The sequence below is a fragment of the Geotrypetes seraphini genome, chromosome 13, assembly GCF_902459505.1.
Source record: "Geotrypetes seraphini chromosome 13, aGeoSer1.1, whole genome shotgun sequence".
Taxonomy (NCBI): Eukaryota; Metazoa; Chordata; class Amphibia; order Gymnophiona; family Dermophiidae; genus Geotrypetes; species Geotrypetes seraphini.
In genome coordinates this window covers 61623344-61634473 of record NC_047096.1, presented here as the reverse complement: position 1 = coordinate 61634473, position 11130 = coordinate 61623344, and the positions used below count along the sequence as shown (strand labels likewise).

General features: G+C 43.6%; 1 protein-coding gene across 1 annotated transcript in view; it reads left to right on the top strand.

Moving 5' to 3' along the window:
* The first annotated feature begins 235 nt into the window (after positions 1-235).
* Positions 236-11130, top strand: part of LOC117347691 (vasoactive intestinal polypeptide receptor 1-like) — a 48074-nt gene continuing 37179 nt past the window's right edge. The window contains exons 1-2 of the mRNA XM_033918934.1: positions 236-280; positions 1096-1203. Coding sequence (XP_033774825.1) covers positions 250-280; positions 1096-1203 — 139 coding nt within the window. The 5' untranslated portion in view covers positions 236-249. The remainder of the gene's footprint in view (positions 281-1095; positions 1204-11130) is intronic.

Below are 11130 nucleotides of genomic sequence, written 5' to 3'. Positions count from 1 at the left end.
TTTCTACAGGATCAAAATCTCTCCTTCTCTCTTCCCTCCCAACTTTCTCCCTTGAGTCCAGTATCTTCCCTTCCCTCATCATCCTTTCCCTCTATTGTCCTTCAAACTTGCATTTTCCACCACATACTGTCTCCAGCCAGCCTCAGGGTCTTCCTTCTACTGCACCTCACTTCCTGTGACTCAACTTCCTGAATTTGCATGGACGGGATGCAGCAGAGAGAAACTTTTAGGAGTGGTTGAAGGTAGCATATGTTAATTGCTGCTGCTTTCAGTAACAAAGGTAAGTTTGAAGGACCAACAGGGAAAGAATGAAGAGGGAACAAAATAGATGCCAGACCATAGGGGGGAGGGGGAGTAATCAGGGGTCACCAGAAAACCAGCTGTTTTTTGTCCTGCTGAATGCCACCGTCCCCTTTGCAAAACTTGAATTCCTTCATGAATTACTTTCCACTCCTGCAAGACTTTTCTTTATCTCTTTGACTCATCTATACTTTCAGAAATAGTTTATACCCCAGATGGAAACACCTCTGTTATTCTCAAAGATGCCTTCTGAGTCTTCTCCTGCTTCTTCAACTACTCCACTCTTATTTTCTGCTTAGAAGGGATGAGCTGGTGCCCTGTTCCACATACAACACCGAGCAACTGCAAAAGCCCCAGCAACCCATTCACTTCTCACCACTTCTTTTCTCCTAATGGCACAACAGGGCTCAGCAGAGTACTTGATCCCCTCCAACAATATAAAAACCAGATAGAGGTAAAGATATCATGGCGAAAGATACTTCTCCTCGCTCTGTGGTATGATGCCCTAAAAAGAAGGAGCCAAAGATAAGGAATTCAAGCAGGGCTAGGGTTATATATTAATCACGGTTTTCCTTCAAAAGGGGTCTCTTCCCACCATTGCTTCACTGGTTTGGAGAGCCCTGACCATGCTCAGGAAGTTGTGAGGATATTAACAAGTCAAAGTGCAGTATTTTAGTAGAGCCACTAGAGGTCGTTACTATCCTCATAGAGAAGAATCTTTAAAGGGTGTCTACAATTTATTGGGGGATGTCTAAGAGAAAAGATGATCTTTCTCCTTGTTCAACTGCTTTGCAGGGTGCTGGAGTGAGTGGGATGGTGTGAACTGTTGGGCAGCCGTTCCTGTTGGTGAAACACTAAGTGTGACGTGCCCTGATATTCTGTCAGTCCTCAATAAACCAAAAGGTAATGTATCAGCACGCAGTCCATAAATATGACCAAATATAGTCCATTGTCATTTTAAGAAGTTTGTTGGTCATCCAGTCTGTTCTCTCTTTTCTACAGCTTCACTAAAGTACTGGAGAGCACTGTTGGGCGAAGGTCTGACCTAGGGTTACCAGATTTTCATCAATGAAAATCCAGACCCTTGGCCCTGCCCCCCCCCACCACCAATTCCAACTGAGTCACGCCCCATTCTGCCCCCCAGCCCTGCCCCTCAACCTGTTAGCATGCTGGGACAGCATCTGTGCATGCGCTGGTGTAAGGCGGTGACGTCAAGCGTAAATGCAGATGCCGTCCCGATGTCAGTCATTGCTAGAAGCTTTTCAAAACCTGTACAAAGTGTTGAGTTTTGAAAAGCTGTCTGGACCCCCGGACATGGGCTTGAAAAGGAGGACATAGTCTGGAGAAATCCGGACATCCGATAACCCTAGTCTGACCAGATGGTGCAAACTTGTAAAAGCCTCAAATATCTTGATTAGAAATTGATAGGATGTCACTATATAGCACTGTCATCCCAAGGGAAATTTTATAACTTTTTTTTTTTTGGGGGGCGGGGCGGGGCGAATTCTATAAAATCTGCACAAAATATAGGGGGCATCAAATACAGAAGGTCTCAAAACTTTTCAAGATAAGCTTTTTCAACTAGACATTAGCTTATAACTCGTGGACCTCAGTAGTACCACCTACATGCCATTATACTTTAAAGCATGCAGAGTCTTTGGCACCCCTGATCGTCATTGGTCCCTTGAAAATTTAGTCATTTTTAAGATAGCTTTATTTTAAATTTATATTAGAAAGTATATTACTTATCTTTAGCTACGCGGGTGGGGGTACGCACTCCGACGTAGACTACGTTTCGCCCTTCCGGGCTGTATCGAGGAATCCCCCTCAAATATTCCAGCTCATGCTCCCCGCGTCAGGTTTAAAGACAGGAAAATGTTGCCAAAAGAACGTATCTGTGTCATGTCTGATGGAGGACCCTTGTTTCACATTATAGCTTCCCCGGGGGTTGTCTGTACTTCCAAGCAATGTCATTATCCAAATGCATCTCCTACAACACTGCACTTTTTTCATGATGCGATAATATTTTAATTTCTTTCTCCCAGCTACTGAATGTCATTTTTGCACTGTTGTGGTCACTTAATGGCAGCCCTCTAATGCCACGTAGACGTGCTTAAGCCATCATAGAATATTTATTTATTCAATTTTCTATACCATTCTCCCAGGGGAGCTCAGAATAGTTTATATGAAGTTATTCAGATACTCAAACATTTTTCCCTGTCTGTCCAGGTGGGCTCACAATCTATCTAATGTACCTGGGGCAATGGGGAGATCGCGTGACTTGCCCGGGGTCACAAGGAGTAGCGTGGGTCTGAATCCACAACCTCAGGGTGCTGAGGCTGCAGCCTTAACCACTGCACCACACTCTGCTATAAGGGCTCTTTGGTGCACAGAAACTTTGGTATGCCCTCTTATAGCAAGTCAGTGGTGTAAGTAGGCTTGCCCATATACACCATTTAGGGGGAATTCATCAAGGAGTGCTACCATGATAGCGTGCTAAATGCTGTGTCTTTAGCATTTAGCGCACATTAACGGTTGACACAAGCTAACACAATTAGTGCACACTAATGCGGTATCACCCCTTGATGAATTCATCCCTTAATGTGCGCAACTGATAGCATTCTAGTATGAGGGCATAGGATGACTTTAAGAGGTAATAGACTCGGTAGATGCATGAAACAGTCGCTCGGAAGAGGTGGTGCAGACAGAGACTGTGTCTGAATTTAAAAGGGCCAGAGATAGGCACGTGGGATCTTTCAGAGAGAGAAAGAGATAATGGTTACTGCGGATGGGCCAACTAGATAGGCCATTTGGCCTTTATCTGCCTTCATGTTTCTATAGCCATAAAGCTCTATGACCTCACAATGCAGGTGTAAAGAGCCTTAGCCCATAGGAAGAGGAGATGCAAATGTTAAGAGCCTTAGCCAATAGGGAGAGGAGGAGATAACGGTTACTGCAGATGGGCCAACTAGATGGGCCATTTGGCCTTTATCTGCCATCATTTTACAATGTTTCTATAACCATAAAGTTCTATGACATCACAATGCAGGTGTAAAGAGCCTTAGCCCATAGGAAGAGGAGATGCAAATGTTAAGAGCCTTAGCCAATAGGGAGAGGAGGAGATAACGGTTACTGCAGATGGGCCAACTAGATGGGCCATTTGGCCTTTATCTGCCATCATGTTTCTATTAGTTGTGCATGTTGAACTAACACTTATGCATGTAAATGGCCATGTTTGGGGATGGTGACAGCTACTCGAAGACATAGTGAAAACAATACAGTGTAGTTTAAAACAGATCTGTAAAGGGAGGGGGGCAAGATTCTTTGGGTTTGGACTCCAAGGCCAAGTGCAGTCAATAGCTTCTGGTGGCAATCATGGGTAGAAGGCTTTTTAAGGTCTCCTGCTCCTGTGCCAGGTTATTGCATTAACTCTGCTCTGTCAGCCATGGGTCTTTCTTCCTATCCTGCCTCTTTTGTGAAGTACTTCCTGTTTCTACATAGAAGGGGCTGGAAGGGAAATGGAGATCTGTATACAGTCAAACCTTGGATAGCGAGTAATGTGTTTTGCAAGACGCGCAAAACATTTTATTAAATTTTAACTCTATAAATGAGTGTCGTCTTGCTGTACGAGCACATATCGCACATCACATCATCAGAACCCACAGTTGATGTGCGTACATCTTACACCAAGCACAGCTGAACGTAATAGAAGCATCACGCCCAATTTACCCATAGCTCAAGCGCTCACAGCATACAGTACACTTCCCCCTCCCCATTCGCGGTTTCGGTAATCGCGGTTTCACATATTGGCAATTTTTTGGGGAGGGGGAAAAAAGAAAAAAAAAACATCGTTAAGTCTTCCCCCCCGGCATCCCTGCCTTACCTGGTGGTCTAGCGGGCTTTCGGGGCAGGAGCGATCTTCCTACGCTCCTCCCCCGTGCAGATCACCATTAGGAAACAGCTGTAGGGAGTTCCGGTCGTAGTCTCGAGAGACTATGGGAACTCACAGCAGCCATTTCCTAATGGCGATCTGCAAGGGACAGGAGCGTAGGAAGATTGCTCTTGCCTCGAAAGCCTGCTAGACCACTAGGTAAGGCCGCGAAGGCGGGAGGGAGGCAGGGTGGGTCAGAGCCGGATATTCGCGGTTTTTTGCCATTCGCGATCCGGCTCTGTCCCTATCCCCCGCAAATCCGGAGGGAGAAGTGTATTTTGTATTAAAGTTTTTGGGTTGTGGAACAAATCATCTTGAGTTTCCATTATTTCCTATGGGGAAATTCACTTTGATATACGAGAGCTTTGGATTAAGAGCATGCTTCCGGAATGAATTATGCTCGCAAACCAAGGTTTTACTGTACTGCTTTTTTATGGCTTTGGTATTCAAAGCGGTGTTCACTGGAGGATTGAGTGATTTGCCCAGGGTCACAAGTTTCAAGTTTATTTTAATTTTGATATACTGCCTGTCTACCAGCCTAGGCGTTGTACATATAAATTTAAAAACAATCAGAGAGGGAATAAAACAAAGTTATCCGGGGGCTAGACACATACAGATGATGGACAAAGACTTGCTATAAGAGGTAGGAGGAGATACTACCGTGTTTCCCTGAAAATAAGACAGTGTCTTATATTAATTTGGGGTCCAAAAAATGCACTAGGGCTTATTTTCAGGGATGTCTTATTTTTTTCATGTACAACAATCATCTCTCCCTTCCTCTCCTCCACCACAGTTCTTCCTCTTATTTCTCCCCCACCCCACACCCCAGCCCATGTGCAGCATCTTTCCTTCCCTCTCACCCATCCCCATGTGCAGCATTTTTCTACCCTCCTTCCCATCCCCCTGTGCAGCAGAATCCCACCGACCCTTTCACCCAAACCCTTGTGATGCATCTTTCTATGCCATCCCCCTGTGCAGCCTCACCCCATAAGACTGACATATCTCTGCTCCGAGGCCTCCAAAAATAGCAGCGGCGGCAGCACTCTGAATGGGCTGCTTTGTGGCCTTCCCCGCTGGGGCCTTCCCTCTGCCGCATCACTGATGATGTTTTCTAGCTCTCGGGCTAAGGGGATGGAGCATATGCTCAGGAAAGTTTGTGGATTTTCTGCAACTCCCGGATTGTGGGTTGGGATTGAACACCTAGCATACGGAATCCTACAGGGACTAACAGAAAGAAGATTATCAAAGGTATAAACCTAATCTTCCATTCTAGCTGGTTCACCTACATATTTACTGGAGAAGCACTCCAGTTCCTGATCCTGGTTCCTACGATTCCTGCCATTTTGGTGGTCCAGCACTAAAGGTGCTCCTGGTTCCTGAAGTTCCAGTTCCAGTAGTTTTCTTGTTCTTCAGTGCAAGCCACCACAAGAAAGCTTTGAGGGCCTGAGAACCAAGGAGAGGATTCATTCTACCTATCAATTTTCTTTTTGTTTGCACTCATACACCTCCTTTTTTTATTAAACCATAGCACGGTTTTTAGCTCTGGCTGCAGCGGTAATAACTCCAACGCTTATAAAATTCCTATGAGCGTCAGAGCTGTTACTGCTGCAGCTGGCACTACAAACCACTCTATGGTTTTGTAAAAAGTGTGTGTGTGGGGGGAGGGGGAGCATTTTTATTTGTGTATTTTAAAGACTGAGAAATCAATTATAAAGAATGTGATTTCTGCCACTGAGGTCATTTTCTAAAGAAAAGAAAAGTTAATATACTTACTGGTTTGACTCATCTTAAAGTTTATATGTGGTGACCTGAAAAGAAAGGACAAATATTTATTCACACTGTACTACTGAAATTAAGTAAATAAGCAGAATATCTAATTCAAGGAAAGGGATATTTCTCTTGTTAATAGAAGCCAGGAAAACAAACATTTGTAAAGCACTTAATGCCATGGTTAAAATTTTAAACCATTTTAATTAGCTTTGACACCGTGCACTGTAAAATATTTTATACAATTTTAAAGTTGAACTCAACTAACCTTAGCACAGTAGCACGTAATCTGATTTTATCTAGAGTGTAAGAGGGGCCGTTTTAATCTGTTTTAAATGTGAAGCACTTTATTCAACTTAAAGAAGGTTGTAGGGCTGTTACAGCTCATTACTTTGGGCTCCTTTTACTAAGCTACGCTAGCAGTTTTAGCACGAGCTAACGCCTCCATAGAGCTGGCCTTAATTTTTCTGCATAGCGCTCACTAATCTTCAGTGCGTGCTAAAAACGCTATCGCAGCTTAGTAAAAGAAGCCCTTTATCTTCTGTGCAATCCTAAAACTTGTTATTGTTTCTAAAACTGTGCGAGTTCACTGAAGTTCATACACACCCAGGATCAGTGGACGTGCATTCCATCCTAGGGGGAAAACAACTTACCCTTAACCACTGTGACCGAAAGCTATTTGGCTTTTGTCTCGGGATGGAGCAGTGCTGAAGCTAAGCGGGGCGCTATGGGGGGTTTACACAAGGAAAAGAACCAAAGCAATGTTACAACAGCATCCAAATTACTCAACACGCTCTCTTCAAAGCGCACTCAGAAGCACGAGGCTAAGAAAATGATTGCGGTGCCGAATATCTCCAGCTCTGAGAAACAGAAGTGTGGTTAGTCCAGCAGCGACACAACACACTGAGCAAATGTTGTCCTCGTACACCGAGGTGGCCCGGTAGAAAAAAAGTGAAGCACAGCAAAAGAAATCAAATCAGACCATTAGAACCGACGGTCAGGCGGACATGGACAGCTGCGTTTCAAAATTATCCACAACATCCATTTGTAGTACAAGAAATTTTTTTACCGACTGGACTTTACTTATTTTAGTTGAGTTTGATTTTATCCCTCCCCCCTTCGCCATTTTACAAAACCATAGTGTAATTTTTAGTGCTGGCCATGGCGGTAACAGCTCCGACATTCATAGGAATTCTATGAGCGTCAGAGCTGTTACTGCCGCAGCTGGCGCTTAAAACCACGCGTTGGATCTTATTCTAATTTCTTGTCTTCTGTTTTATTTCCACTTTTTATGTTTTGCTGGATATGTATATAATTTATAATATAGAAGTTTTCCATTTTCTTTATTTCCTTAGGCACTTTAGTTTAGAATGGCAGCCCACTTGGGACAGATAGGGAAGTTTTTCGATGTGCCTTAAGACAAAGCAATTTATGTAATTGTAATCCGCTTAGGTTATAAGTGGAATAGAAATGTTAAAAATAAATAAATTAGGAGCAATTATTTGTTAATATTAATCAAAGAGCTATTGTTTTTGCCCGGAAATGCAACTTTACACAAAGCTGTTGGCTGGAAAACGTAGCTTGTTCCAGCGAAGGATCTCGGTCCCCAGAAAGGCTCACTTTTGATACGCTGGAGCCATGACAGATGGAATAAGTAAGGGAAACAGACTAAAGCAGGGGTGGGCAACTCCGGTCCTCAAGGGCCGGAATCCAGTTGGGTTTTCAGGATTTCCCCAATGAATATGCATTGAAAGCAGTGCCTGCAAATAGATCTCATGCATATTCATTAGGGAAATCCTGAAAACCCGACTGGATTCTGGCCCTCGAGGACCGGAGTTGCCCACCCCTGGACTAAAGCCTGGGTCAGATGTTGTGCAGAGTCTAACCAACTCCTAAGCAAACTTACAAGTGTGCATTCAATGCCGCACGGCATGTAGTCCCTGTTTAAAAACATCGGGACCAGCGTCACGCGCTCTCCAGGCTGCAAAAAAGAAGTAGAGAAAACCCTTTCAGGTCCCCAGATACCAGACCTGTCCAGACCTTATGGGGTTGTTATGATGTGGAATGACTAAAGGAGCTCTGGATGCCATGTATCCTCACGATGACGTACATAGATGTAAACAAAGCATTTGATTTATAAGAAAGGTCTTTGTAAGAAGTATCAACTAATCCCCTTTTACTAATGCATAGCGCAGGATTTAGCACTGGCAGCGGCAGTAACTGCTCCAATGTTCATAGAATTCCTATTAGCGTCGAAGCAGTTACCGCCGCTGCCGTCGCTAAAACCCACACTATGCATTAGTAAAAGAGGGGGTAACTGAGTTTGTCCATCATGCCCCTTCCCTTGTTTAAAAGCATCTGTATCATAAAAAGCCCTCCTGAGAGAGTTCAAAATCACTCTGAGGTGGGTCGACCCCAGGGAAATGCGGAAGAATATGGGGCCATGCGCTGAAACTCACTGCGGGACCCCCATTCCAATATTCAGGGAGCGAAAAGCGGGGGCTGTGTGTGAAAACACAATTGCTCAATGGTAATACTATAGCGGCTTAGCTCTGAGGATGCTAATTAAGCAACAATGCAATTGGGATTCTGTTCCTAGACTATTTATCTGCTTCTGTTTCTATTATTCCACTTATGGCTATTGGAAACTTGTCTGAACTTGTCTTAAAGCAATTACGTTAAGTCCTCACTGTGTACATATCATTATCGCCTGAAAGGAATGTGGCCGCTCTCACGTCTGATGGATTTACTTTTAATACTGGACTTGTTTAGGCTACAGATTTGCTTTGAGAAAGGAAAGGGCCTGGGAGTATTGGACTGAACTCAAGTGGGAGGGATTGTTGGCAGTTTTCAGGTTCTGAAGCAGGGCCCTGCAGTTCAGGCCCACTTAACACATCTACTAGAAAGAAGATTATCAAGGTAAGAACCTAATCTTTCTATAGTAGCAATATTCCATGCTACCGATCCCAGGGCAAGCAGGGGCTCCCTCCATGTCTGCCTCAGTATTACACTATAGACTTGTCCAAATTTTTTTAAACCCAGATCACAACACAACCTCTGGCAGTGAGTTACATAGTAACATAGAAGATGACGGCAGATAAAGACCTGAATGGTCCATCCTGTCTGCCCAACCTGATTCAATTTAAATTTTTTTTTTTTTTAATTTTTTCTTCTTAGCTATTTCTGGGCAAGAATCCAAAGCTTTACCCGGTACTGTGCTTGGGTTCCAACTGCCAAAATCTCTGTTAAGACTTACTCCAGCCCATCTACACCCTCCCAGCCATTGAAGCCCTCCCCTGCCCATCCTCCACCAAACGGCCATACACAGACACAGACCGTGCAAGTCTGCCCAGTAACTGGCTTAGTTCAATATTTAATATTATTTTCTGATTCTAAATCTTCTGTGTTCATCCCACGCTTCTTTGAACTCAGTCACAGTTTTACTCTCCACCACCTCTCTCGGGAGCGCATTCCAGGCATCCACTACCCTCTCCGTAAAGTAGAATTTCCTAACATTGCCCCTGAATCTACCACCCCAGTGCTTAACTATTTGATGACTGAAAACATTTCCTGCAATTCATTTTAAAAGTATTACCATGTAACTTCATTGAGTGTTAGGGTTACCAGATGTTCAAATTTCCTTTGGAGGACATGTCTGGGGGTCCAGACGGCTTTTCAAAACCCAGTACTTTGTCTGGGCTTTGCATCTGTTAGATTTCAATCTAAAAATACCTCCAAAAGAGCTGAATATTGGGGATAAGGTGCTAGAAAATCTGGAAAGTTCCTTGCTTGGGTGCCAGAGCTGTCGGCCATGTCCTGTTGGGCTCAGGGAGACCTTAAGTGTCCCTTTGAAAGTAAGGGAGAGGAGAGGGTTCCTCCAGGTGACTCTGGCCCCTTTGGAGATCAGTGAAGCAATACTGTATATCAGATGATAACATACAGTATAATCTTTATGTAGATTGATTGGTTTCCTGAAACTGTACTCTTCTGATTTGCTTTTGTATACAGCTCAGGTATTACATATAAATCAACAGCCCCTTTTGCGCTTGGTCCTCTCTTGATTTTCACTATATGCAGCCTTGGGGTGAAACATGGTCATGTGATTTGCTTCTTAATAAATATATATTTCGATCCCTGAGGTTAAGTATCATGGAATCTTGGGAGGCAGAGCATGATTAAGATGGCTGCCTGAAGGCGCTCGACAGGATGCCACAGAACTTTTTCCTGCTTATTGATGGTAAACAGGAAAGCAAAGACACGGGTTTTCCCCGTTGAACCCGGGTCAGCTCAGCAATTACCTGGTCCAATGGATGCCTTTTTAGAGCGCGGGACTAGAGGAGCTCTGGAAGAAAAGACCTCAGCTGAAGGTGGAAGCCAAACAGAGGACTCCAGAACCTCCCATGAGGCAGTCAGCTTCTCACCGGAGGAATGAAGAGGTCCAGTACAACCACTTTTCAAGGCTGTATTGTTTGTTCCCCTGATGTGTCAAACATTGGTGAAACCAGGTCGCTTGTTGGGAAGATTGGAGAAGACATGAAAGCGTTGGAGCTCAAGTTGTCTTTTGTCAGTTAAGTCCTTGAACGTGCCTCCGGGTGACTTTGCCCTTTTCTAAACCTAAGTTGTTCGGTGAGGGAGAATTTTACTTTTTGGTTCTATACTATTACATTAGTCTGAGGATTTTTAACCTTCTTTTTGGGTGCATGCTGGGTTTGAAGAGGGGGGTACCTTGGTGCCACGATCACACAACATTTTGACTCATAATATGAACATATTATATGTTGTGCGTCCTCGTATAATTTGACTAACAGTGCAAGATAAATGATTTATTTCCTTTCATTTTTAATTCATAACTTTTGTATTTTATTATTTTGTTGTACTGTTAATAATCAGAGATTTATTTTGATCATGGAAAAATTTGAAACGTAATAAAAAATAAATACATATTTCTAGCTATTTTTTAAAATTTTCTTTTATGATTTTGTTCCTCTATTTTTTTCCATCTCTACTAAATCCTTGAGAATGGTGGACCCCTGTTAGATTACCTAGGCCCCCTTTTAACAAGCCGCATTAGGGTTTGTTTTTTTTAAATCACCGGCCGCTGTGGTAAAAGCTCCAACGGTTCATAGAATTCC